We start from the raw sequence: 26056 nt of genomic DNA on the forward strand, positions 1-26056 counted from the left end.
AATGCTTACCTTTTTGTGAACTTTAACATATTTTGTAAAACTGTCCTATATGTACATTTAAATATTGTAGGTACATGATTACAACTTACGAACAGTTCCGGATGCGAACGGGTCTGACGAACGGAACCAGTACATGTCAATAACCGTCCCGTGCAGTAATTTAGCACTTAATTAGCTAGTAGTCACATCACAAATTCAATGTCAAAATCAAACTAAGAATGGGGGAAAAAATGTCAAAAAGAGCGATGTAAAAATATGTTATGAGTTAACATAGCAGAATCACAAAAATAAACAATGCCAATAATTTACTATCAGATGCCTATACAGAGTGCTTCGCTACGTGAACAAAAATGGCACACTACCATCTAAACACATAAAGCAAGACAGCGGGCAAGCAGGGTCACAGGTAGCGATTGTGGGGCGCGAAGTCCACCCTGACGTCCACCCTGCCACCCTCGCCGGGCAGGTGGGGCACGACGTCCGCCCGTTGCGCTCCTTCCTCCACCGCGTCGGTCAACTACCACCAGGCCCCCGCTGAGCGAGTGATGGGGGCCCCCGATGCTCGCGCTGCTGGCCTCGGAGCCACACGGGGTTAAAATACACGCCCATGCACACCACAGCTGTCACTATTAGAGGGGCCGCGGAGCGCGCTATTACCTGCGAGCGCGCTCACACCTGAGCGATTACCTCACTCGCGCAAGACATGGTGACGATCCAGCGGTCACCACCCCGCGTTCACTCTCGCCGCATGTTCCCCCACCGCCACCGAGGACTCGGCTTGCACACGCAGTCGCTCCACACAGAAATTGCAGACACCACACCATCGACGGTCTGTGCTAACTTTTTATTCTCGGCGCAAACCACAATCCCTTAAAGCTGCCCAGTCGGCACTACCGGGGGGAGTATCTTGCGAGAAAAGCCTAGGCCTACTGCCGTCTGCGCTCCTGCTCACCCAAGCGTCCTACCATGTACCTCGTAGCCGTACTCGCGGCGTCACACGGACGCTGTGAGAGGCGGAGGGAAGAGGACGAGAAAGCCTTGCCTAACACGGCCTCGTAGTGGCGAATGAGTGGCGAATACACACTGCCTTTCTCGCTTTTTCCACCCCGGCTTCCCAGATGTCGTGTATGACTCATCGCGGCTGGCCCGGTAATCTTTGTGCGCCCATACACTATTAAGCCAACTCAGGGGCACCGCGATGTGACTTGTCCTGCGAGGGTCGGCCAATCCCCTGGCACCGGGAAACCGTGGGACTTTCCTCATAGGAACCCTTCGGATTAAAACCCGTTGTGCCAAGCAATCCCACGCCAGGACACTACGTGTGTGCGCTGTCTGTGTGTGTATTCAGTGTGTGGCCGCGGAGTTTGCAGAGTGGCTTCGAGGCCGTGGCACCACACAATCCCTGCAAACTCCAGCATATGTGTGTGTGAAAGTGAGTGTGTGAAAGTGAGTGTGCGCGCATGTGTGTATCTGTCTTTATTTGTGAACCCGAACAGTTTGACTTTTGAACAGGCCTCAGGAATAAGGAACCCGTTCGTAAGTCGGGGGACTGCCCGCTCTTTCATTTGCGTGGTCTTTCTTTCTTTGGTCCATTGCGGGATGATTTGTGCGCGCCGGCTTTTTTGGTGTGATTTTCCCGGGCAGGCTTCGTTGGATGCCCAGGCATCTTCACATCGGGCTCCTGTCGGTTCTGCTCTTCCGCAGCGTCCAATCCCTTTTCCATGTCGGGGCCAGTCGTTGATTTTTTATTTCGCGTGAAGCACATTACTGAACATAAAAGGGGACAAGGGAGTAAACGGGTTAATGTGAGCCACTAAATGCACATGCATGTAAGTATCTGTAGTTATCTATTTGTGCGTGTGTGGGTTTTTCTCCGGGTCAAACTCTGCCTGCATCTTTCCGCGTGTATCTTTGTACGTATCTGACACTGTCTGTCTCTATAGCTGTCTGTATCCTTCGTGTCTCTCAAAGTGTTTGTAAACATGTCTCTGTGTCTCTCTAGATCTTAAGAGATTGAAAACTAATTTCTTCAAGAAACTGCTCGTTGTTGTGTTTAGTTTGCTGTCCTTAACCCCGCCCCTCCGATTAGCACTGTTGGCTACGGAAATGTGTGAAAGAAATTCAACATACACACATCTCCCACGATGATCTGCAGAGGACTCTACTTGTTGTTAAAAACGGCTCTGCTATCTGGAGGAACAAGCTAAAGGCTCACCGATGCAGAAGACGATTAAGCATAGCATGGCTGGCACGATCACGATCAGTGCAATCACGCTGGTCTTCGTGGGCTCAAACTCAGGGTCGTAGTCTGGCTCTGGGATGACGTCGGGATCGACGTCATCCAGAACCTCCAAAGGTGCTCGCCGTTGATTTTCCAAAATATTTCCTGTAATACAAAGACAAAGATAAAGGTCCCCCGTGTAGCCTTAACATACTGTCGGGGCAAGTGCTGTTAGCGAGCACCTATGAAGGCCGGTAACGGTACACGAGGGGGTGGGTGGCCAGCACCACGCCCGACCGCCTTCGTCTCCCTAGTGGCAATGTTTACACACTGCACCAGGTACTCATTTGAGGCTGAGTCGATCTAGAGGAGGCCCGGGACCGGTTCAGATAATCGTCACAGGTTTTGGCCGTGAGCGGGAATCGAACTCGGGTCGCCGGGTTCATAGCGCAGCGCGCTAACCGCTACACTACCGCTCCCTACTTCCTGTAACACATACATGCATACACGCGCAGGTGAGTTAGTGACGTTTACAGACTTAAAAAAAAATCCTCGAACATTTTTACATCATTGCTTTTTGTAAAAACCTAGCAGAGTGAATTTAGACGTATCCTTGGCAGCAATGTGCAATGGCTGTATCTACGTTGAACTTCTTTCACACCGTAACGTAGCCACCGTGCTAATCGGAGGTGCGGCGGGCGGGGGGCTGAAGGACAACAAACTAAACACAAACATCAGCAATGTTTAAGAAGGCAGAAGCGTCGGGTGATACGAGCCGGCAGCAGCACTCTGGACAGCGCTGCTTGAAGGGCTCCATGCAGAAGTTGTGAGCAAATCTTTTTGGCCATTCTCACACTCGTGAGGTTGCTCTGCTGTGACATTTTTGAAGGGTTTCTCTGCCTCCTGACTTAGTAATGACATGGTGACACTTTTTTTTAAAATGTTACTGCGCTGATGTCACCACAGTGCGAGCGAAATTCATTGTTCCTACAATTTTGATTTAAAGCTTTCGTGACTGCAGGGATTCATATTCTTGGTTCTTTCGGTAAAGTCACGTAGAAGGGAAAAAGAAAATAAGAAAAATATATTTCGATTTAAAGCTTTCGTGACTGCAATGATTCATCTTCTTTGGTTCTTTCGGTAAAGTCACGTAGAATGAGAATAAAATAATAAATTGATAAAATAAAATAACACAATAATATTCTCACGACGTTTCGGCCACAACACAAGCGGCCTTCATCAGGTGAAGGGAGCGAGACTGTCTGGTAGGACAGCGCTGGAGTGAGAGAGCCACGTTCAGATCACGGCTTTTAAGCTGTGTGAGAGGAACAAAGAGCCTTGACGAAGGAATTAGCATAAAATTTAGCATTGAAAAGGCTGAATGATTAGCTTGTGACTGGTCACAGAAATAGCTATGTTAAAAGTTAAAGCATACACATCCGCAGAGGCACCCATTGTTAAAAGGAATTAGCATAGAATTTAGCATTGAAATAGCTAAATTAAGGCATTCGCTTGTAACTGCTACAGAAATAGTTACGTTGAAGTCAGAGCATACACATTCACCGAGGCACTTAGTACAAATCAAAACAGGAGAATTTAGCATTGAAATAACTAGGCGAATTTAGCATTGAAATAACTGGGTGATTTGCTGGTGACTGGTCACAGAAATGACTACACATCTGAGCTATTCACAGTACTATATAGTGAACCAATAAAAACTAAAATATAAATTACCTTCATGTTATCAATAAACTCTATATTCTCCAATCAGCTAAGCTACCAAGCATAAGTCGTTATATATCACAATGCTATATGGCGAAAAAATGGGTGGATTCTTACCCTCAAATTTCCGTACCACGGATAGCTACGGGCCCCGTTCAGACGGACGAGTTCGTCCATGGTCGGAACAGAGGAGGGGGAGAGAGACAGCTGCGAAGCCCTAGTATACTCCATGTTGTAAACCATACCATTAACCGTGGTGTGAGAGGTATTAAGAGGCAAATGCTGGCGAAAGAGCTGCGGTCTGAAGGTCATCGTAAAATTACAATTAATTAAGAACAGAAATGATTTAACACATCTTTCCAGTGGTTACTAAGCCTGAATCCATCTTCTCGGTTGAAATTGTCTCTGTGCTTGTATATGTGAATGGCCTCATGAACGAATCTCTCATGGTAGCCAGTTGGTTTGCAAAGAACCTCCGTCTTGGAGAAGTCAATGTCATGTGAGCCCACTGAATTGTAACAGTGATCTGCCACGGCCGAGGAGTTCGTCTTACCGTGTTTCAAGTCTGCTTTATGTTCGCGGATGCGGTCCGAGATATGTCTTTTGGTTTCTCCAATGTAGCTACTACCACAGAGGCACTTTAGTTTGTAAACGCCCGGGTACTGTATGTCTGGAAGAGCATCTTTTACAGATGGAACTAAATCACGGATTTTGTGTACTGTGTTGAATCGGACCTGGATCTTGTGTTTATTCAGGATTTTGGAGATCTTTTTAGTGACCCCTGCAATGTAGGGTAAGGTGATGGTTTTGAGTGGTTCCACAAGAGGATCCTTCTTCATGACTGGAGTGATGGCTTTGCGGATTGTGTAGTCGGAGTAGCCATTAGCCCTGAGAGCCTGGTGTACGTGCTTGAGTTCACTGGTAATGTGTTCCTGGTCGGAAATGCATTGGGCTCTATGGTATAGAGTCTTGATGAGGCAGTTCTTCTGGGATGGAAGGTGGTGGGAATCCGGTTTCAAGTAAGCATCTGTATGGGTAGCTTTCCTGTAGACAGAGTGGCTCATTGAACCATCATGTCTCCTTTTAATTAAGACATCCAGAAAGGGTAGTTTGCCATCTTTTTCGACTTCCATGGTAAATCTGATGGCTGGGTGTATGGAATTGATGTGGTCGCGGAATTGGTCTAGAGCAGGTTGGCCATGTGGCCAGATGACAAAGGTGTCATCAACGTACCTCTTCCATAAGGTCGGGCGTAGAGTGGCAGTCTGGATGGCGTCAGTTTCAAATTTTTCCATGAATACGTTGGCTACAACCAGAGATAGGGGGGAGCCCATTGGGGTGCCCTCAGTTTGTTTGTAGAAAGTTCCATTCCAGGTGAAGTATGTGTTGGTTAAGCAATGTCTCACCAGGGGGGGTACATCAGTATGCAGTCCTTGATGAACCAGGTCTTCAATGATAGCGATGGTGTCAGGTACCGGGACTTTGGTGAACAAGGACACCACATCAAAACTGACAAGCAGGTCGTTTGGGGACAGGGAAATGTCTTTGATTGTCGATACCAGGTGAGTAGAATTTAGTACCGCAGAGGTGGTTTTTCCAGTGAAAGGTCGGAGTGTATCAGCCAGAAAACGTGCCAGTTTGTAGGTGGGGGAGCTGATAGTAGAAGATACACCCCTTCGTCCCATCGTCTCTACTATCAGCTCCCCCACCTACAAACTGGCACGTTTTCTGGCTGATATACTGCGACCTTTCACTGGAAAAACCACCTCTGCGGTACTAAATTCTACTCACCTGGTATCGACAATCAAAGACATTTCCCTGTCCCCAAACGACCTGCTTATCAGTTTTGATGTGGTGTCCTTGTTCACCAAAGTCCCGGTACCTGACACCATCGCTATCATTGAAGACCTGGTTCATCAAGGACTGCATACTGATGTACCCCCCCTGGTGAGACATTGCTTAACCAACACATACTTCACCTGGAATGGAACTTTCTACAAACAAACTGAGGGCACCCCAATGGGCTCCCCCCTATCTCCGGTTGTAGCCAACGTATTCATGGAAAAATTTGAAACTGACGCCATCCAGACTGCCACTCTACGCCCGACCTTATGGAAGAGGTACGTTGATGACACCTTTGTCATCTGGCCACATGGCCAGCCTGCTCTAGACCAATTCCGCGACCACATCAATTCCATACACCCAGCCATCAGATTTACCATGGAGGTCGAAAAAGATGGCAAACTACCCTTTCTGGATGTCTTAATTAAAAGGAGACATGATGGTTCAATGAGCCACTCTGTCTACAGGAAAGCTACCCATACAGATGCTTACTTGAAACCGGATTCCCACCACCATTCATCCCAGAAGAACTGCCTCATCAAGACTCTATACCATAGAGCCCAATGCATTTCCGACCAGGAACACATTACCAGTGAACTCAAGCACGTACACCAGGCTCTCAGGGCTAATGGCTACTCCGACTACACAATCCGCAAAGCCATCACTCCAGTCATGAAGAAGGATCCTCTTGTGGAGCCACTCAAAACCATCACCTTACCCTACATTGCAGGGGTCACTAAAAAGATCTCCAAAATCCTGAATAAACACAAGATCCAGGTCCGATTCAACACAGTACACAAAATCCGTGATTTAGTTCCATCTGTAAAAGATGCTCTTCCAGACATACAGTACCCGGGCGTTTACAAACTAAAGTGCCTCTGTGGTAGTAGCTACATTGGAGAAACCAAAAGACATATCTCGGACCGCATCCGCGAACATAAAGCAGACTTGAAACACGGTAAGACGAACTCCTCGGCCGTGGCAGATCACTGTTACAATTCAGTGGGCTCACATGACATTGACTTCTCCAAGACGGAGGTTCTTTGCAAACCAACTGGCTACCATGAGAGATTCGTTCATGAGGCCATTCACATATACAAGCACAGAGACAATTTCAACCAAGAAGATGGATTCAGGCTTAGTAACCACTGGAAAGATGTGTTAAATCATTTCTGTTCTTAATTAATTGTAATTTTACGATGACCTTCAGACCGCAGCTCTTTCGCCAGCATTGCCTCTTAATACCTCTCACACCACGGTTAATGGTATGGTTTACAACATGGAGTATACTAGGGCTTCGCAGCTGTCTCTCTCCCCCTCCTCTGTTCCGACCATGGACGAACTCGTCCGTCTGAACGGGGCCCGTAGCTATCCGTGGTACGGAAATTTGAGGGTAAGAATCCACCCATTTTTTCGCCATATAGCATTGTGATATATAACGACTTATGCTTGGTAGCTTAGCTGATTGGAGAATATAGAGTTTATTGATAACATGAAGGTAATTTATATTTTAGTTTTTATTGGTTCACTATATAGTACTGTGAATAGCTCAGATGTGTAGTCATTTCTGTGACCAGTCACCAGCAAATCACCCAGTTATTTCAATGCTAAATTCGCCTAGTTATTTCAATGCTAAATTCTCCTGTTTTGATTTGTACTAAGTGCCTCGGTGAATGTGTATGCTCTGACTTCAACGTAACTATTTCTGTAGCAGTTACAAGCGAATGCCTTAATTTAGCTATTTCAATGCTAAATTCTATGCTAATTCCTTTTAACAATGGGTGCCTCTGCGGATGTGTATGCTTTAACTTTTAACATAGCTATTTCTGTGACCAGTCACAAGCTAATCATTCAGCCTTTTCAATGCTAAATTTTATGCTAATTCCTTCGTCAAGGCTCTTTGTTCCTCTCACACAGCTTAAAAGCCGTGATCTGAACGTGGCTCTCTCACTCCAGCGCTGTCCTACCAGACAGTCTCGCTCCCTTCACCTGATGAATGCCGCTTGTGTTGTGGCCGAAACGTCGTGAGAATATTATTGTGTTATTTTATTTTATCAATTTATTATTTTATTCTCATTCTACGTGACTTTACCGAAAGAACCAAAGAAGAAGAAAAATATATTATATTTTTATTATTTTATTGTTTCCCTTCTACGTGACTTTACCGTAAGAACCAATAATATTTTTGATTTATATATATTTTATTATTTTATTGTTTCCCTTCAACGTGACTTTACCGAAAGAACCAAGAATATTTTTGATTTATATATATTTTATTATTTTATTGTTTCCCTTCAACGTGACTTTACCGAAAAAAACAAGAATATGAAACCAGAATATGTTCCTACAATGTTTCTGCTTGTTGCTCTACCCCTGCCTGGTTATGCAAATTGAGCATCTCAAGGCATTGCACATGCATGGAACGATGCATCGATGTTAATGAGTAAAATTAATACTTCGATTCATCGTACTTGGATTGCAAGGACAACGCGACAGATTTTACGAGAGTCATATTTTAGGAGTGATATAAATTGCACGCAGTGAGGCATTCCTGACGTTATAACTCCAGGATGACGTACGTTCACAATAAGACAGGCAGACTTCCTTGTTCTCTTTCTGGCAGGATTCGCAGCGCAGGGCAGATATATACGTGGGTTCTGCGGACAAAAAAAAACACATGGACGGAGTTAAAAGGCTGTTGATGTCTGCAGATTGCAGGGAAGATTGGGGTCACGAAAGTCCACGTGATGGAACCAGATGTCACGTGCATTTTCAGTAGGGGCAAATGTAAACACTACGAAGTTCCATTTATCACCTTTTTGATTGATTTTTTATTCGCTTTTTTTCTCAAATAGAGATAAAAATATGAAACCAATTTGTACGCATGTTGAACTGCTTTCGCACCGTACATAGCCAACCGTGCTAATCGGGAGGTGCAGGAAGAAGGACAACGAACTAGACACGTACATTTCCTGCAGGAATTTCGGTCACGTGGTTTGACCATTTACTCGTCACACCGTTCAATGCGAGTTGGTGACCGTGGGGGGGATTAAGTTTCGGTCGTGGCATCAGGATCGGTTTGGATGTCACCCACCGGTGACGTTACGCATGACCAGCGATCAAACTCAGGCAGTGGGGTTCGTGGCACTGCCCGAACCGCCGCGACACCCACACGATAAGAATGATAAACGTTTACTTGCCCAGTCGAGTGTGTCAAGCAATTGCATTTAGAACACGGTGAGCGAGTTTAAGGTCGAAATAAGCGACATGTGATGACTCCAAGCAGTCTGTTACGTTCAGGATAAGACTAAAAACAAAACTGTTGTTGAGCAGGGCCCTACATTTAGATGTTTGGCCAATTCCACGCAAGACCGTTTGGCAGGAAACAAGCGCACTTGGAGACTGTGCCTGCACGTGAGTTGAGAACACTCAAGAGCTCAACACGAGTTGACTCCTCGATACGTTGCTGTGCTGCCGTCACGCCACGACTTCGTTAAAATTGGGCTTTACTTTCAGGTAATCATTCATTATATTATTCAGTTAGAATATTACAGTAGATCATCGATTATCCACGCCAAACGGTGCCTCTATGAGGGGTTTTGCCAAATCAGCCCGGGACTGCCGGATAATGTGGGAAGCTGCCGGATAATCGAGGATCAACTGTATTTGGTCAACTGGCAGCAGGTTTAGCCTGTACATGTGAAGTTGGTGCAGGTTTTCCGGATAAAAGCCGGGGGGAAAGTGTTGCATTCAAAGGCAAACATTTGTCATGACAATGTTAGAATGTTGGGCAAGCGCCATTATCAAGCGCATGGTGACATCGTCGTTGACGTGCTTGAACGAGCGTGATGCTGAAGCCGACAGTCGGTAGCGCTCGCTCCCATTTCCGGAATAACGCTCGGACCTTTTTGGCCTCATAAATTGTCCACGCACACGGGCACATGCACACATGCGCACACGCACATACACAAATACAAAGTTCGAGCACCTATGAAGGCCGGCACGGCACACAAGGGGGAGTCGACCTAGGGGAGGCCCAGGACTGGTTCAGATCATCATCACTGGTGTTGGCCGTGAGCGAGAATCGAACTCGGGTCGCCAGGTTCGCAGCGCAGTGCGCTAACCGCTAAGCTACCGCTCCCCTGACACATACACACACACACGCACACATGCGCACACACGTATGCATACTGTCTCGTGTGATAAGGTGATAAAGACGAGGTCACGGCACCCATACCGTCTTACAGAATCGCCTACATATATGTAGAGTAGTAGTTAGTGACGTCATGTCACGCTCGCCCTCCAATACGATAACGTACGGTGACGTCATGGACAGGGGGCGGGATGGTGACATGTCCCCCTGGGATATTTAGGTTGGGACCCGTGACGTGTTTGTGGTCGTTGCGGGGAGCCAGGAACGTGTGAAGTTGGGACCCAGGGTAGGGGGAAATTGGCACCAGGCTAGCGTAGCCTGCGGATGCTAGGGAATCCCCAGTACCCTTCCCCTGGGGGAGCGATGAGTGAGCGTGCAGTACACGGAGTCGTGAATGAAGAAAAGTCCTTAATAAAACAACTGGCGCAAGCGCCTACATGAATATCTGCCTCCGAGTCGTCATTTACGCCTCAACATATATACAGGTGTACACAATCTTACCACAGACAGGGCATGACGGTTCCTTCGAAGCTGAAAAACAAAAAGGAAAGGGCAAAACGTAACGGTTAGTTAAATTATATTCGCATTAGTTGCTTAACAACACAGTCACAAATCCCATACATCACCACCACACAGCAGGGAGTGTAACCAGGTAAGGGTGAAAGTGTCCTGCTCATGCCACTGCTGGCTAAAGGGCCTCCACTCGAGGTACAGAGATCCCGTCTACAGAGTATTTGGCCTACTCTTCCAAGGTGGCCAGAGACAGGAATATCCACACTTTGCCACACCGTATTGGACGTGCTGATCGACTGATTATGGTGTGTCCCCATGCCTACCGCTCGGTGGACAGAGGAAGAAAGATTTGACAAACTTGCATTAGGGTCACAAGCAAGCGAGCATGGATACATTAAGTTTAATATGTGGGCATTCGCGACCAATATACATAAGAGGTTTTCTGGGTTAGATCGTGTGAATATAAATGTGTCGTTACTCCCACCACCATCACCACCCAACACAGCTAATTAGTAAGGTTTGCCACGTAAACAAACGTGTCAGTTACTAGTTCAGCAATAACCGGTGTGTTGAAGAGTAAACCCACAACATCTACAATTCGAGTACGACGTTTCGCCGGTAATTACAACTAGCCTCATCAGGCGACAGCTAATTATACCGCTGTATTAATAATAGTGATCCTATACCAAACGAAAACCTCTTATGGATGGACACATTAAGAGTTAAAGTTACAAATCTGTACCGCGCACAAGAGCAAGTGGGAGGGGACAGGTGTTAGCTTGATGCAGGTTCGTGAAGCATCAACAATGCCGTACTATGGTTAGTCTCGTCCCCACCACGGTAACGTGTTAGACACCGGTATTCTCAACATTGCTCATGTGAGCAGGAGGGAGGAGGAGGAAGACAACGATTGATGTTTGCGTCTCGCTGGGTGTGAGGGTGCAATGGGCAGGACTTACTCTTCAAAGCTTCCTGAAAATCCTTCCATAACTTGACGAGTTCTCTCCAGTAGACTGCCATGTGAGAGAGAGAGAAAAAAACGAGTGAACAATTTGTAAATACAGTAAAACCTTGGATTAAGAGTCACTTGGTCTGCGAGTGTTTTGCAAGACGAGCAAAAACTTTAAATAAATATTAATTTGATAAACGAGCGAGGTCTTGCAATACGAGTAGTGTACGTGTACGCTTTGTCTGCCGAGCGTCACGTGATCACAACTGAGCCGATGGTTCTTCTCTCTGTCTCGCTGCGGGATTGTGGGTAATCATCTCCCATGCTCGGTCTCAGTCGGCGTGTCTCACTCGTATAGTCAACATGCGTGCGAGCGTATACTGTTTACTATAGTACTATAGTGTTGTGACCACGTGTATAATGTTTACTACAGTACTATAGTGTTGTGACCACGTGTATACTGTTTACTACAGTACTATAGTGTTGTGACCACGTGTATACTGTTTACTACAGTACTATAGTGTTGTGACCACGTGTATACTGCTTACTATAGTACTATAGTGTTGTGACCACGTGTATACTGTTTACTACAGTACTATAGTGTTGTGACCACGTGTGTAATGTTTACTACAGTACTATAGTGTTGTGATCACGTGTATAATGTTTACTACAGTACTATAGTGTTGTGACCACGTGTATACTGTTTACTAAAGTACTATATATTGTTGTGACCACGTTTATACTGTTTACTACAGTACTATAGTGTTGTGACCACGTGTATACTGTTTATTACAGTACTATAGTGTTGTGACCACGTGTATACTGTTTACTACAGTACTATAGTGTTGTGACCACGTGTATACTGTTTACTACAGTACTATAGTGTTGTGACCACGTGTATACTGTTTACTACAGTACTATAGTGTTTACTACAGTATAGTGTTGTGACCACGTGTGTGTGCGTAAAGCATTTTTGTTATTTTTGTCCAAGTGTAGTGACTGTTCTTTAGTAACTGTACTGCAACAATGCCCCCCATGAAATCCTCAAAAGGAGGCAAAAGCAAGTGTAATTGGAAAGGTTCCTTGTTAAAGTCGCACAAAAATAAAAAGATTCCAGTGAGCCAACAGATGCCAGTGATTCTGTTAGTGACAGTGAAAGTCGTCCTACACAATAACCCTCCTCCTCCTCTCTCTCGTCTCCCTCACACCAGCCACGATTAAATTAAATTAATACATTTGATTACTTTATATTAAATTTAAATAAGAAAAATATAAAAAGGTATTTTGCATTAATAACTTTTACGTGGATATTTTTAGGGTTGTGGAACGAATCATCGGAGTTTCCATTATTTCCTATGGGGAAATTCGCTTTGATATACGAGTGCTTTGGATTACGAGCACGTTTCCGGAACGAATCATACTCGCAATCCAAGGTATTATTGTATAGTGCAAAGACTTTTAAAATATTGCTTCATGATTGCCCCTGTACATGTCTGTCCATTGTACTTGCATTTATTTTTTTACAGATGACAGCTTTCAGCTCCAGGAACTGGTCACACTTCTGTGAAGGTGGCCCACATTTGCATTCATCACGACAGTTTCCAAAACGTCATAAATATTGCAAGCCATTAAAAGGATGCCAGCAATGTCTTTATAGTTACATGCAACCTGTTACAATTTGCTTATTCGTGTCTCGACGATAAATCATCAGGGCCATATTATCCAATCGGTACAGTGGGTACAGTAGGCACTGTCCCCAGTGCCTACACATACTTAAGGGCCTACAAAAACTAAAGGGCTTACGAAGACACATTTTTACCACGTTTTTTGTTTGTATGTATGATAAGAAATAAAATGTAACCAGGAAATCTTCTTGAATAGATATATTTGTATAGCAAGGATAGGCACAGTGTACAAAGAAGCAAAGTCACGTCAATGTTATCTGTGGCACGCAGCACGCTCCCATCAATTTAGGGCACATCCTAAATAATACGTGTATCAGTAATGACGTCTGTACAGCACCTGGACGAAGTACCGTGTGAAACAAGCGGAGTGACAGCGGCGGTAGCAGTAACATGGGGCAGCAGCAGTAGCAACTGTAGAAAGTTGTCACTAAAGGCCTACGAAACAGAAGTGCCCAGGGCCTACAAGAACCTTAATCTGGCCCTGTAAATCATTGATTTTGTTACATCATTCAATCATCAACTTCAAAATATTTTGCAGAACACCTTCCGAACCAGGCAGGTGTGTGTTTCTCGCTCCTGATCACAGGCTGTAGAGTTCCCTGGTGTCCTCTCACATGAATCCCAAACTCTCATTTGTGAAAAAATTAACATCGCCAAAACATCCTCAAGGAGTTTGAGACTCAGTCAGGATTTCTTAGGTAAATAATGAACATTATTGTACAAGGTGGTCTAAATTAGTTAAGTGAGAAATTAATTCCGTATTTATATTTCGGGAAATTAACTATTGGGCCATCCTGTAGATCTGCCAGCATTATTTGGCTCATCATACAAATCCTGTTGCATTAATGAAAATTATTAATAATAAACGTGTTTTTTTAGGGTTAAATCACGTAAATATTAATCGCCCGATTAAGCTGGTTGTAATTACCAGCGAAACGTCGTACTCAAATTGTAAATGTTGTGCCTTTACTCTCCAACACACCGGTGTGCTGAAGTAGTAACTAATTGGCACGTTTTGTTTACGTGACAAACCTTACTAATTGTCTGTGTCAGATGGTGTTGGCTTAACAACACATGCAATGTACAGATGGAAAAGGTGGAGTCCATGTTTTTCTTGTCGCGCCTTCTCCTGGCAAGCCAGGGTATAGCAGCACCTCGACGCCCACAGTCAGGGAGTTCTGTAACATCTGTGTGCGGTCCACCAACCCTCGCTGCCTCCACAGTGCTGGAATACAGCAATGTATGGCCACCATCGGCAGGCTAATTTCTTGGATTACGAGAATTTCATAACCAATTATACCACTATTGTGCTTTTTGAGGCACACACAATATTTTGGGTAGACATATTTAAATGTCTACCCAAAATATTGTACCTTTATTAAGTAAAAATGTAATATATATTTATTTTCCAGTTTTGCTCCAGAATGATATAATTCTGAGTTTTGGTATTGATAACAGCTGGGTGGTTAGTTTTCTTTTGGGGGTTATCTTTTGAAATAGTTTTTGTGAAAATATTACAAGAGTCTACGGCGCACTGAGAGATGAAATATTCCCAAGCATAGCAAAAAGCAACCAGTCGGATCTCTCAAAACAAATCAAAACTAAATTTCCCACAGTCAGGCACATTGTTTTTCCCCACACTTACTGGCATAGTGTTTTTCACTCAGCTGACCGGAAACTGTGAATGACAAAACCAATACATAGTTAACAAGGCAGGAGTGATCAAGCACGTAAAAAAACGGCAGTGTTTGTGTTTATGCTGATACGGAGTTGTACGAAGCGCACATTACAAACAAACCGAGACAGCATTGAAGGTGCGACCAACAGACATCACGTGTTTAGATACCAGGGGTGGAATGATTAACCGTTGAGTCTTAAGCTCACGATACGTGCAACGAATCACTCGTGTATGAGCCCATGGTGTATCCCTTTTGATTTACATTGAGTCACGGGTTCACGTGACTCTTGAAACCACGAGTTGCCACAAACATTACTGCAATTATCAAATAAATATTTAATAAATATTTGATAATCATTATTCTCGTTGGGCCAGGAAACCCTCAACAATGTCAAAACTTTTTCGGAGAGTTATGCCACATCTTTGCGGAAGAGGGTGATCTTGCTTTGAGAAATCCAAATTGTTTATTTTGCAGATAACTGATCAGCATTCGGGTGTTTGGCCAATACCAGTAATACTGTATTGTTTTGTTGTTGCTATGGGAGGACATTAGGGACCTGGGCAGAAACCCATGCAGAACAGGCGTAGAACAAACTGCACGCAGAGAGGTGCACATGTTGGGAATCAAACTCAGGTCTTGCTGTAATGCTAAACTAAACTACTAAAACTATGTTTTATTTCACCAGGTAAAGCCCACCGAGCTATGTCGCTCTTTTTCAGAAGCGACCTGACCACAAGTGATGGCCCAATTAAGTGGCGTCTCACGTGGACATTTATAGCAGCCGAATACTCTAAACGCGTGATGTTGATACTAAATGTGAAGGGGAAAACTGGAGGACCTGGAGAAAATCCGCACGACCGCAGGAAGAGACATGCAAACTCCAAATATAAAAGCATTCGGGTCGGAATCGAACCCTCCACCTCCTGTATACCCAGCGAGGTAGTTAACATCTCGCCACCAATTGTGTCATTGAATCGTTCCACATTGTCATGGAGGGTGGGGAGGTATTCAAATGTATTAATGGGATTACTGTATTTGCATTAAATCAACCGATTTGCTATCCACGATGTTCGGCGTCATTACTTTGAATGCTGTTTTAATTCGTAGCAATCTAGGCCCTGATTACTTTCATGTAGTCAAACTTTTCGTTCAAGTTAACCGTCACAACACCCACTACATGCGTGCAATTTTCAGTCTTTAGCGTGAGTAGCAACACTCACGGCTGACCGTCTCTTCTCTCACACAAATACAGTAGGCCTGTATATTTCAGAGTTCAACGTTGTCGATGTTAGGATTTGTAAACAAAATTGACGATCTTTCTTTTACTTTCAGATCATTGATTTGAGGTAATTACGTAGTACCTTTGTGCTTACAAAAGTGACGTCACACGATGCAGGTTTCTTTTACAGGCCCGTAAATGACACAAACATTTCATTTCCACTTACGTATTTATCAACTAAAAGTGTCAAAAAAAGAGTAAGATCATCCAACATATAGCTAGGGCCGTTTTTGGATATTCAAATCAATCTGACAATGGGCAACAAAGATCCCCCGCATAGCCTTAACAGACTGTTCGGGCAAGCGCTGTTAGCGAGTAGCACCTATGAAGACCGGCACGGCACATCAAATGGTGTGTCGCCGGCACCACGCCCGACCACCTTTGTCTTCCCAGTGGCGATGTTTACACACCCAAGGTCGACTCATCTGAGGCTGAGTCGACCTAGGGGAGACCCAGGACCAGTTCAGATAACCGCCACTGGTGTTGGCTGTGAGCTAGAATCAAACTCTGGTCGCCGGGTTCGTAGCGCAGTGCGCTATCCGCTACGCTACCGCTCCCCACACAATGGGCAACACCGATAGCAACACCCGCCATTCGTCACTAAGTGACGGTGACGTCACCAGGGCGCCTATGCCAGGCCAGGTGCACTGAGGCCACGTGAAGTGTCAAAGGCTCGCCGACAAGAGGTCTCGGGACAGACCCAGGTGCCATGGGCTGGCTGACTGAGACGACTGGTAGATGCACCAGCTGTACTCCCTGCTGTGCCAATGGTCAATACACCCACTAGCACACACACATTATACCCCTTTGTTCGGTGCACTGTCTTCATATGCTCTTGCATTGCTACACGTAGATCACTTTTTTTGTCTCAATCCACTGATGGATGAGGGTTTCCCTATGCCGTACTCGTCATGGCGGTTATTTCACCATGCTGGTCGTTGTGGGTTGGAGTCAGTGGTGGGGGCTGGACATTGGAGCATAGGAGATCAGTACAACGATGGATTTTTGCGGTGCTGCGTTTGGCTAACAACAGCCTGGTTGAATTTAGATGCTCATGAATATGAAAATGCAAATTGCAAGGTATATATTTCAGAAACATGCACGGATGTTTCAACTGCCATGACGGAGAACGATATTTTTTATTTTACTATTTTTTACCAGGTAAGGCCCACTGAGCTAAATAACTATTTTTCAAAAGCGACTTGGCCACAAATGATAGCTCAACGAAGCAGCTTACCAAGTGGAAATGTATAGCAGCCAAATACTCTCAACGCATGTCTCTAAATATGGAGGGAAAAACCGGAGGACCCGGAGAAAAATCCATGCGACTACGGGGAGAGAGAGAGAGACATGCGAACTCCAAATATACACGTAGGCTTTCGCGACCATTATATACAGTCGTTAGGGTCAGGATCGAACCCACAACCTCCTTCATACCAGGCGAGGGAGTTAACAGGGGACCATGAGATTGCAAGTTATATAGTGTACAAACCATTACACCGTGGCATCACGCTGCTCATTTGTTAGACAACATATTCAGGTGTTGGATTTGTTTTCTCTCCAAAAATCCTGGAAAACTGTGGAGCAAAGTATCGGTTTGTTTGCGTTCTCTTGAGCTAGGCTGCTGAAACGACTTCTGCCGAGAACGTGCGAGTCAGCCCGCTGACATGCCCCTCGAGTCCGAACGCACGTACCGTCTCCAATTCTGTTGTTCATCTCCACAAACTTGGAGCCCATGGTTTGCTCCACCTGCTCGTACAAATCTACAAGACGGTGAACAACACGCACGCACGCACGGACACAGAGCGTTCCAGTTAACACGGCCAGCCTTTTCCGAATCCACAAGACGGTGAACAACACTGAAGCACCGACAAAGAGCGCGCACTCACAGAGAGACAGTTATAGAGAAACAGAATGACGGGCTCATAGAGACACAGAGAGACACGGAGACAGAAAGACAAGAGACTCACAGAGAGACAGTTACAGAGAGACATGGAGAGACAGACACGCACAGCGACTGACAGAGAGACAGTTATAAAAAACACACAAACAGATGGGCTCATAGAGACACAGAGAGAGAGAGATATGGAGATACAGACACACACAGAGAGACAGTTATAGGGAGACACAAACAGATGGGCTCATAGATACAGAGAGAGACATGGAGATTCAGACACATACACAGACACTCGAGCATAAACAGTTATAGAGAGACACACAAACAGATGGGCTCATAGAGACACAGAGAGAGAGAGACAGACACACAGAGACTCACTGAACGACAGTTATAGAGAGACGGGCTCATAGAGACACAGAAAGAGATACATGGAGATACAGACACACACACAGACACTCACAGAGAGACAGTTATAGAGAGACACACAAACAGATGGGCTCATGGAGACACAGAGAGAGAGAGACACATGGAGATACAGACACACACACAGACACTCAAGCAGAAACAGTTATAGAGAGACACACAAACAGATGGGCTCATAGAGACACAGAGAGAGAGACATGGAGATACAGACACACACACAGACACTCACAGAGAGACAGTTATAGAGAGACGGGCTCATAGAGACACAGAGAGACACATGGATACACGCAGATAAGTGTACATACATAGAGATAGGCACAGAGATAAAGACGCATGATGTACGCAGGATGAGACAATCAAATGCAAAGAGACAAAGGACGAATGCATCGTAATTATACCTCTGTGCATTTATATTGAATGCCTCTCACCTACGTCTTATATTTCTCTAATTACCGTATTTTCCCGCATATAGCCCGCATACGCATATACCCCGCAGACGCATATACCCCGCAAAAATAACGATTTGTGTAAAACAAATTTCAGATAACCCGCACCTCCATATACCCCGCAGGGTCTTGTTTTGTTTGTAAAAAGTGGTATACCCCGCGGTTATATGCGGGACAATACGGCACTGCCTCTAATTCCTATCGTTCTTTCATACCTCGCTACAAATGTAAATAATCTTATAACTCTCTTGATGACTGTATCTCTCTTCTCTTCGAAATTAACATCTCTCCTAATTTTCTCAAAATATATAAATGTAATCACCCAAGCGAGTCGGCGCATGGAACATCTAAGAGACCGGGATGTGGAGCCAGCAGAGGGCAGGAGTAGGGGCACGGTGACTGTGCATCTGTGAAATAGAGCTTCATAGCTCATCGGATTCCTCCAGTATAAATAAATATTCCGATCCTGTATGCAGGAAATAGCAGGGGAGGGACGAGGTCACTCGAGGCCGTGAGCGGTCGAGCCGAGCGAAACGATCTCCGGCGGACAGTCGGTGGATGAGAGGGGAATGGAAAGCCCTGGGGTGGGGGGGGTGCGAATGGCCAGAGGGGGCCGGTGGATGTGCAGACGACAGGGGGCAGCGTGATGGGTGTTAGCGCGAGGACACGGCCAGTGTAGGAATACAACAGGGGGAAGGGACGGGGGGAGTGGCGTGGAGGCGAGAGGGCGGTGCGAGGGGAGAGAAGAGGCAGGACCAACGGAGGGGGGGAGGAGAAGGCAAGGGGCCGTCCATAATGACGTCACGCGATTTTTGACCCCCCACCCCCCCTCGTCACACGACGTCTCAAAAAGTCAGACCCCCCCAAATATGACGTCACAAAGCTCTGCCCCCCCCCACCCAAAATAAAACATGCTTCAAATCGCTTTGAACTATTGTCATTGTAGTTCGTATTTAATGTGGCGCTGCACTCTGATGTTGTAGGAGAAAACATTCATTAAAGTCTATTTATATTCTTAGTTTTTTCGGTAAAGTCACGTTGAAGAGAAGCAACAAAATAATAAAATATATATAACAATAAAAAATTCTCACGACGTTTCGACCATAACTCAAACGGTCGTCTTCAGGTGTGTTGGTTCGCATACATTTATTTTTAAACGGCGCATTTATTTATTTATAGAAAACGTTAGTGCCACGCACAACGATTTGGCAGTTTACCCAGGACTAGTCCATCTATATTCTGAAAAGAGGAGGGGGGAGACTAATTTTTTTTTATAATGTATGCTGTCTGAAAGCCACTGTAAGCGTGAACAATCAATTAAGACCTGAAATGGTTTATCAAATCTTTCCAATGATTGCTAAGATAGAATCCATCTTCTCGGTTGAAATTGTCTCTGTGCTTGTATATGTGGATAGCCTCATGAACGAATCTCTCATGGAAGCCAGATGGCTTACAAAGAACCTATGTCTTGGCTTCCATGAGAGATTCGTTCATGAGGCTATCCACATATACAAGCACAGAGACAATTTCAACCGAGAAGATGGATTCTATCTTAGCAATCATTGGAAAGATTTGATAAACCATTTCAGGTCTTAATTGATTGTTCACGCTTACAGTGGCTTTCAGACAGCATACATTATAAAAAATAATTTCGTCTCCCCCCTCCTCTTTTCAGAATATAGATGGACTAGTCCTGGGTAAACTGCCAAATCGTTGCGCGTGGCGCTAACGTTTTTTTATAAATAAATAAATGCGCCGTTTAAAAATACATTTATGCGAACCAACACACCTGAAGACGACCGTTTGAGTTATGGTCGAAACGTCGTGAGAATTTTTTATTGTTTTATATATATTTTATTATTTTGTTGTTTCTCTTCAACGTGACTTTACCGAAAAAACTAAGAATATGAATTACTGCAGTCACGAAAGCTTTAAATCAAAATTTAAAGTCTATTTAATTAAGTAGAACGTGTTGTCTATATTTATTTAAAGTTGCGCAAAGGCCCAATGAGCTACGCAGCTTATCTTCAGAAGCGGACCTGGCCACAAGTGATAGCTCAACGGAGTGTACTTATCGCGTGGACACTTCTCTCAGCCAAATACTCGGAAGCACGTTTCTCAACGTGGAGGTAAAAAGAGAAAAATCCACGCGGCCACAGGGAGCGAGAGAGAGAGAGAGACGCAAACTCCAAATATACAGCAGACGTTAGAGTCGGGATCGAACCCACGACCTCCTGCATGAGCCGCCCGGGCGGCGGGCGGCGTTTACAGGGGAGGCCTCCTGGGGCGAAGGGGGAGGGCAGGGGGACAGCCACACGGCCGAGAGGCCACGTGGACGGAGAGGAGAGTTGGTGGCAGTGACTGGGCGGTGTGTGCGGAGTTTAATGTTCAGTGTTAGGCTCCACAGTGATGGTGGTGATGCACGCCACTCATTCACGAATCGTTGTGGAGTTGTCACGAAAGCCGCGCCGAGTTGAAAGATAAGTCTTCGAGTCGTCCCTGATTGTTGCGGTGGGCATTGCATATATTCTGAAACGCATCTTCATCCTCCAATGTCTTCTGAATACCTCTCATCTCTATTCTGTTTCACGTCCAGCTCATCTGAATACATCTTACATTCCTGTTCTGTCTAACACATGCATTACATACAGATCTGGACTAAATTACATTTTTAACACATCCACTATCTCGAGCATACATTTCCATCATCTCTCAGATACGTGTCTTACAGCTCTATTGCAGACACAAATTAAATGAAAGTAAAAAGGGTGACTCACAGATCAAGCGCTTGGAATGTTCTCCCAGCAGCTTGGAGATAATATTCTGCACGCCCTTGTACGTCTTCGTGCGAATGAAGGGCCTGTCGATCTCCATCCTGTTCAGCAGCGCTTTCAGGGGCACCGCGATGGCTTCCGTGCACTTGAAGCACGGCTCGCACGGGCGGGCGACGAGCAGCAGCAGCAGCAGCGTTGGCAGCACTGCGGTCACGAGGCACGAGGAGCGCTGGGGAGCCATGGCCTGGGGAGCGAGAGAAGGGGTCACGTTTAGCGACTCCACCTTTACTCGTTGTGCCAGTGAAGCAGGCACCCATTAACGTGGGCCATTTTGGAAATGCAGGGGCTCCTCTACTTACGAACGAGTCAGAATCCAGAGGTGTGTTCGTAAGTTGATTTGTTCGTAAGTCCAACTTACTCCTGTCGGTTCCGAACATTTTGTATGACATGTACACTAAATAAGAGAATAGCTCTAAAAGTTGTATAATCTCCTATAAACATAGATGCCACTGGTTCTTCAAGTTCTGCCGATGCCACCAATGACATCTATTGCACGGTGGTTTAACTTACGACTTTCGGTCCGAACAGGCAAACTGGACGCACAGACAGGTTTGTTCGTATCTCTAAGTCGAATTTTCCTCAGTAGAGGAGTGTCTGTAGAACTTTATGGTCATAAAATATGTAAAACGATTGCGTTACGGTAAACAAGATTGCTAAATTTGGTAATCAAAGCCAAAACATCACCAAATGCAGTTATGTGGCGTGTTTACGTTTTTGCGCCACGATTCGTAGTTCACGTAAAAAGACTAGAACCGATACGACCAGTTATAAATAACAGTGGAGCGTTGGCATTGGGCAACGGACCGTGGTGGTGGTATTAAACCAGTATAGGGAAGGAGATGAATCTTAGAAAGCGGGTGGGCACTCAAAACAATAGCAGTGTGCACGCCCCCATTAAACCAAATCCGTCACTGGCAGCAAGGCGAGGAATGGAAATGTACTCTTTGGTTTTATTCGGTAAAGTCACGTAGGTAAAACAAATTAAAATAAAATAAACAATAAAAACACGACGTTTCGGAGGCAGCGCAAGCTTCATTTTATTTTAATTTGTTTTACCTACGTGACTTTACCGAATAAAACCAAAGAGTATGAATCCTTGCAGTCACGAAAGCTTCAAATCTAGAATGGAAATGTCTCAGTGAGGAGAACGACTCCCTAATGAGAGGCCTTGCAGCAGCCAAACCGTGCAGCAGGAGCAGCAACAGCAGAAGTAGCAGCAGAAGCAGCAGCAGGAACAGCATCAGCAGGAACAGCATCAGCAGAAGCAGCAGCAGTAACAGCAGCAGCATGAGCAGCAGCAGGAACAGCAGAAGCAGGGGCAGCAGCAGCATGAACAGCACCAGGAGCAGCAGCAGCAGGTGGAGCAGCGGCAAGAGCAGCAGGAGTAACAGCAGCAGTAACAGCAGCAGACGCAGATAGAGTGCTTCCATGCTCATGGCCCTGAACTCCTCTGTGCAGGCGCGAGGCGTGCCGCACATTCCACATTCCCCAGCCTCTCTGCCCGTTGCCACCGCTATCGATGTCCAAATGATGAGCCACTTTGTTGAGCTATCATTTGTGCTAGCCATGGCGCTTCTGAAAAATAAGTTAATAGCTTCGTGGGCTTTGCCTGGTAGGATGGGGATGGTTTAGTTTCATTTGTATGATTTGGGTGATTGTTTGCTTTACCTGTACTTTGCCCCTGCTGAACATCTGTGGAAAAGAGCTTCATAGCTCATCGGATTCCTCCAGTAAAAAGAAAGATTCTGACTTTAGTTATGAATTATAAGGTTGCCAGGATAGCATTTTTCACGATACGATGCGATAATTTTCACGATCTTATTGACTATCGCAATAATTTTCCCGTAACTTTGCATTTGTATTTCCCACATTCTATCATGATTGTGCTTGGCTGGACTTAACACTCCGAATAAGGTGCTTTGGCAGTTGTTCAAAGGCAGCTCACCCAAGACAAAGCAGCCACGTCTCTTATAATCGTTGCACCTTCAAATTACAGTATATCGTTGTCACAACGCGCTTGTCTCTCCAATCAGTTCGCATGTCAACCACGAACGGGACCAGAGTGAGCCCTGCCTCGAGATCGTCGTGCTAAGCGCGGGTCACGTGACCCCCGTTCTCTGTGCGCCACCCAACCAGCGATGATTATTCTATGTGCTATGATTATGCTATGTGCTATGAATACTCTACGTGCTATTATTATTCTACGTGTTATGATGTGCTATGATTACTTTGCGCCCTATATTGATTTAATGTGCTATGATTATTGTACGTACTATGATTGCTCTACATGCTATTATTATTTATACACTATGATTATTCTACGTGTTGTAGATTACTCTACGTGCTATTATTAGCCTATTATGATTATTCTATGTGCTATGATTACTCTACGTGCTATGATTACTCTACTATGATTATTCTATGTGCTATGATTACTCTAGGTGCTATGATTATGTCTGTAATATCAAGGAGGCTCTTTCCCCGAGTCACTCACTACAAGCCCAGTGTAGTAGTAGTACAAGTAGGGTCGCTTACCGCTTTTTCTTTCCAAAACGGGACTTCTCTCCAACAGTGGTGACGAGGTATTGTTGTTGTATCCCTCCCGTTGTGTTCTAACACCAATTAAGTTTTGCCTCTCCAATCAATTCGCACGTCAACCACGAACGGGACCAGAGTTGAGGCCTGCCTGGACACAGCCTGGAGATCCGTCGTCGTGAGCGCGCGAGTTGGTTGTCGTGACGACGCCGTGACGTAACAGTCACGTGGCCCGTTCTCCTAGTTCCGGGTCACGTGGCTCGTTCTCCCAGTTCCGGGTCACGTGGCTCGTTCTCCGAGTCCCGGGTCACGTGGCTCGTGTTCCGTGTGCTCGTGCGAGCCATCCAACCAGCGACGCTGCCGCGTGCACCTCGTGCTCGGCTGTGATTTGAATTCGTTAGAGACCCCCACCGGTGCCCTATATAGGCGTGCGATGATGGTGCATGCGTGATGTTGGTCGTATTGGTGGTTGTTGATGATGAAAGATACTGTTATCGGTTTGTGGTGGTTGTTTTATTTGTAGTGGTTGTTGGTGTTGACTGGTGGTTGTCATTGTGTTGGATGTGGTTGTTTTATTGGTGGTGGCTGAAAGTTTTGGTTGTTTTATTGGTGGTAGATGGTGGTGGTTGTTGTGTTGATAGTTTTATTGGTGGTTGTTGGTGTTTTGTTATTGTTCGTGGTAGTGATTGACGTTATAGGTAGCGGTGGTTGCTATCTGTTGGTGGTGATGGTTATAGATGTAATTGTTGTTGGCGACCATTGATGGTTGTTGTGGTTAGTGGTGGTTGTTGACATTGGTAGTGGTTGTTGGTAATGATTACAGTTGTTGGTGATTAAAAGCGGCTTTGGTTTATAGCTGGTGGTTGTTAGTGCTGTTGTGGTAGTTTGTGCTGATGGTGGTTACTGATCGCGTGCTGCTGGTGGTGGTTGCTGTTGAGGTGGTTGTTGATGGTCATTGATAGTTGTTGTTGTGGTTACTGTCGACTCAGTCTCAAACGAGTTCCTGGTGCAGTGTGTAAACATCATCGCTGGAGAGACAAAGGCGTCCGGGCGTGGTGCTTGCCACACCCACCCCCTCGTGTGCCGTGCCGGCCTTTATAGGTGCTCGCTTGTAGCACTTGCCTCTAAAGTATGTTAAGGCTACACGGGGGAACTTTGTCTTTGACAGACCAGGTGAGAGCTGCGGAACACACGCAATGCCGCACATGAGGCCACAGGACAACTTGTCATCATCATCGTTGTTGTTGTAACAAGGCGAGAGTTTCCCAAACGTTGAACGCAGAATGTCTCATCATTCATTGGTCTTTGTGATCAATCGCACGTGCCACTCTCATGCTGACATGGCCAGCTTGTGTGATGGCTCACTTGAATTATAGGAATATACGTGAACACACACTTGGGGATCGCCTAAGAAATAATTAACTTATTGGTTTTTTTTTTAAACCGAAACAAAATCGAGTTGTGTCATTTGAGTAATCCGATAGATTCCCCGGGGTCCTGCCACTGCGCTGTTGTGGCTGTCTGCCGTTAGTGATAAACAGAATACATTAGTAACGTCTCCTTTTTACAGCTGCGTACCACACTGTAAAAGTAATGTTTTAAAAAAAACTTTTTTTTTTAAAACACGCTTTAATAAAATGTACCGTACTAGTATTGAAAGAACTCCACGACTCCAGGGAGTGGAATCGAAGCTCGCCACAACGTAAGGGACCGTGGTGCTTTACAGCCAACGTCAGTTGAGCGTGGACAATTAGACCCAAGAAAAAAATAACATTAAAAAGAATTTGTAAAAATATATATTTTTTTATTTTATGATAGGATACAGTATTGTCATCAGTATGACATAAGCATGCCAGGTTTGCAGTCGATACCACATTG

General features: G+C 45.3%; 1 protein-coding gene across 1 annotated transcript; it reads right to left on the bottom strand.

Moving 5' to 3' along the window:
• Positions 1–825: 825 nt before the first annotated feature.
• LOC116938953 (uncharacterized) lies at positions 826–24590 on the bottom strand. The gene is made up of 9 exons (XM_076069358.1): positions 24179–24590; positions 21587–21827; positions 17738–17806; positions 14731–14763; positions 11411–11464; positions 10440–10469; positions 8365–8442; positions 2216–2386; positions 826–1767 (listed from the first exon to the last, which is right to left on the bottom strand). The coding sequence occupies exons 2-9, from the start codon at positions 21822–21824 to the stop codon at positions 1562–1564; spliced, it is 879 nt and encodes a 292-aa protein (XP_075925473.1). The 5' UTR covers positions 21825–21827; positions 24179–24590; the 3' UTR covers positions 826–1561.
• Between the last annotated feature and the right edge of the window lie 1466 nt (positions 24591–26056).

The sequence above is a fragment of the Petromyzon marinus genome, chromosome 24 (assembly GCF_048934315.1).
Source record: "Petromyzon marinus isolate PM22_M1 ecotype Great Lakes invasive population chromosome 24, UKy_Petmar_22M1.pri1.0, whole genome shotgun sequence".
Lineage (NCBI taxonomy): Eukaryota > Metazoa > Chordata > Hyperoartia > Petromyzontiformes > Petromyzontidae > Petromyzon > Petromyzon marinus.

Excerpts from the sequence above, each read along its gene's own strand:
- LOC116938953 (XM_076069358.1), bottom strand. The coding sequence starts at position 21,824 with ATGGCTCCCCAGCGCTCCTCGTGCCTCGTGACCGCAGTGCTGCCAACG. Across the intron at positions 11,465-14,730 it reads GAGTGAAAAACACTATGCCA|TCTACTGGAGAGAACTCGTC; the intron begins GTAAGTGTGGGG and ends CTCACATGGCAG. Across the intron at positions 10,470-11,410 it reads TTTTCAGGAAGCTTTGAAGA|CTTCGAAGGAACCGTCATGC; the intron begins GTAAGTCCTGCC and ends TTTGTTTTTCAG.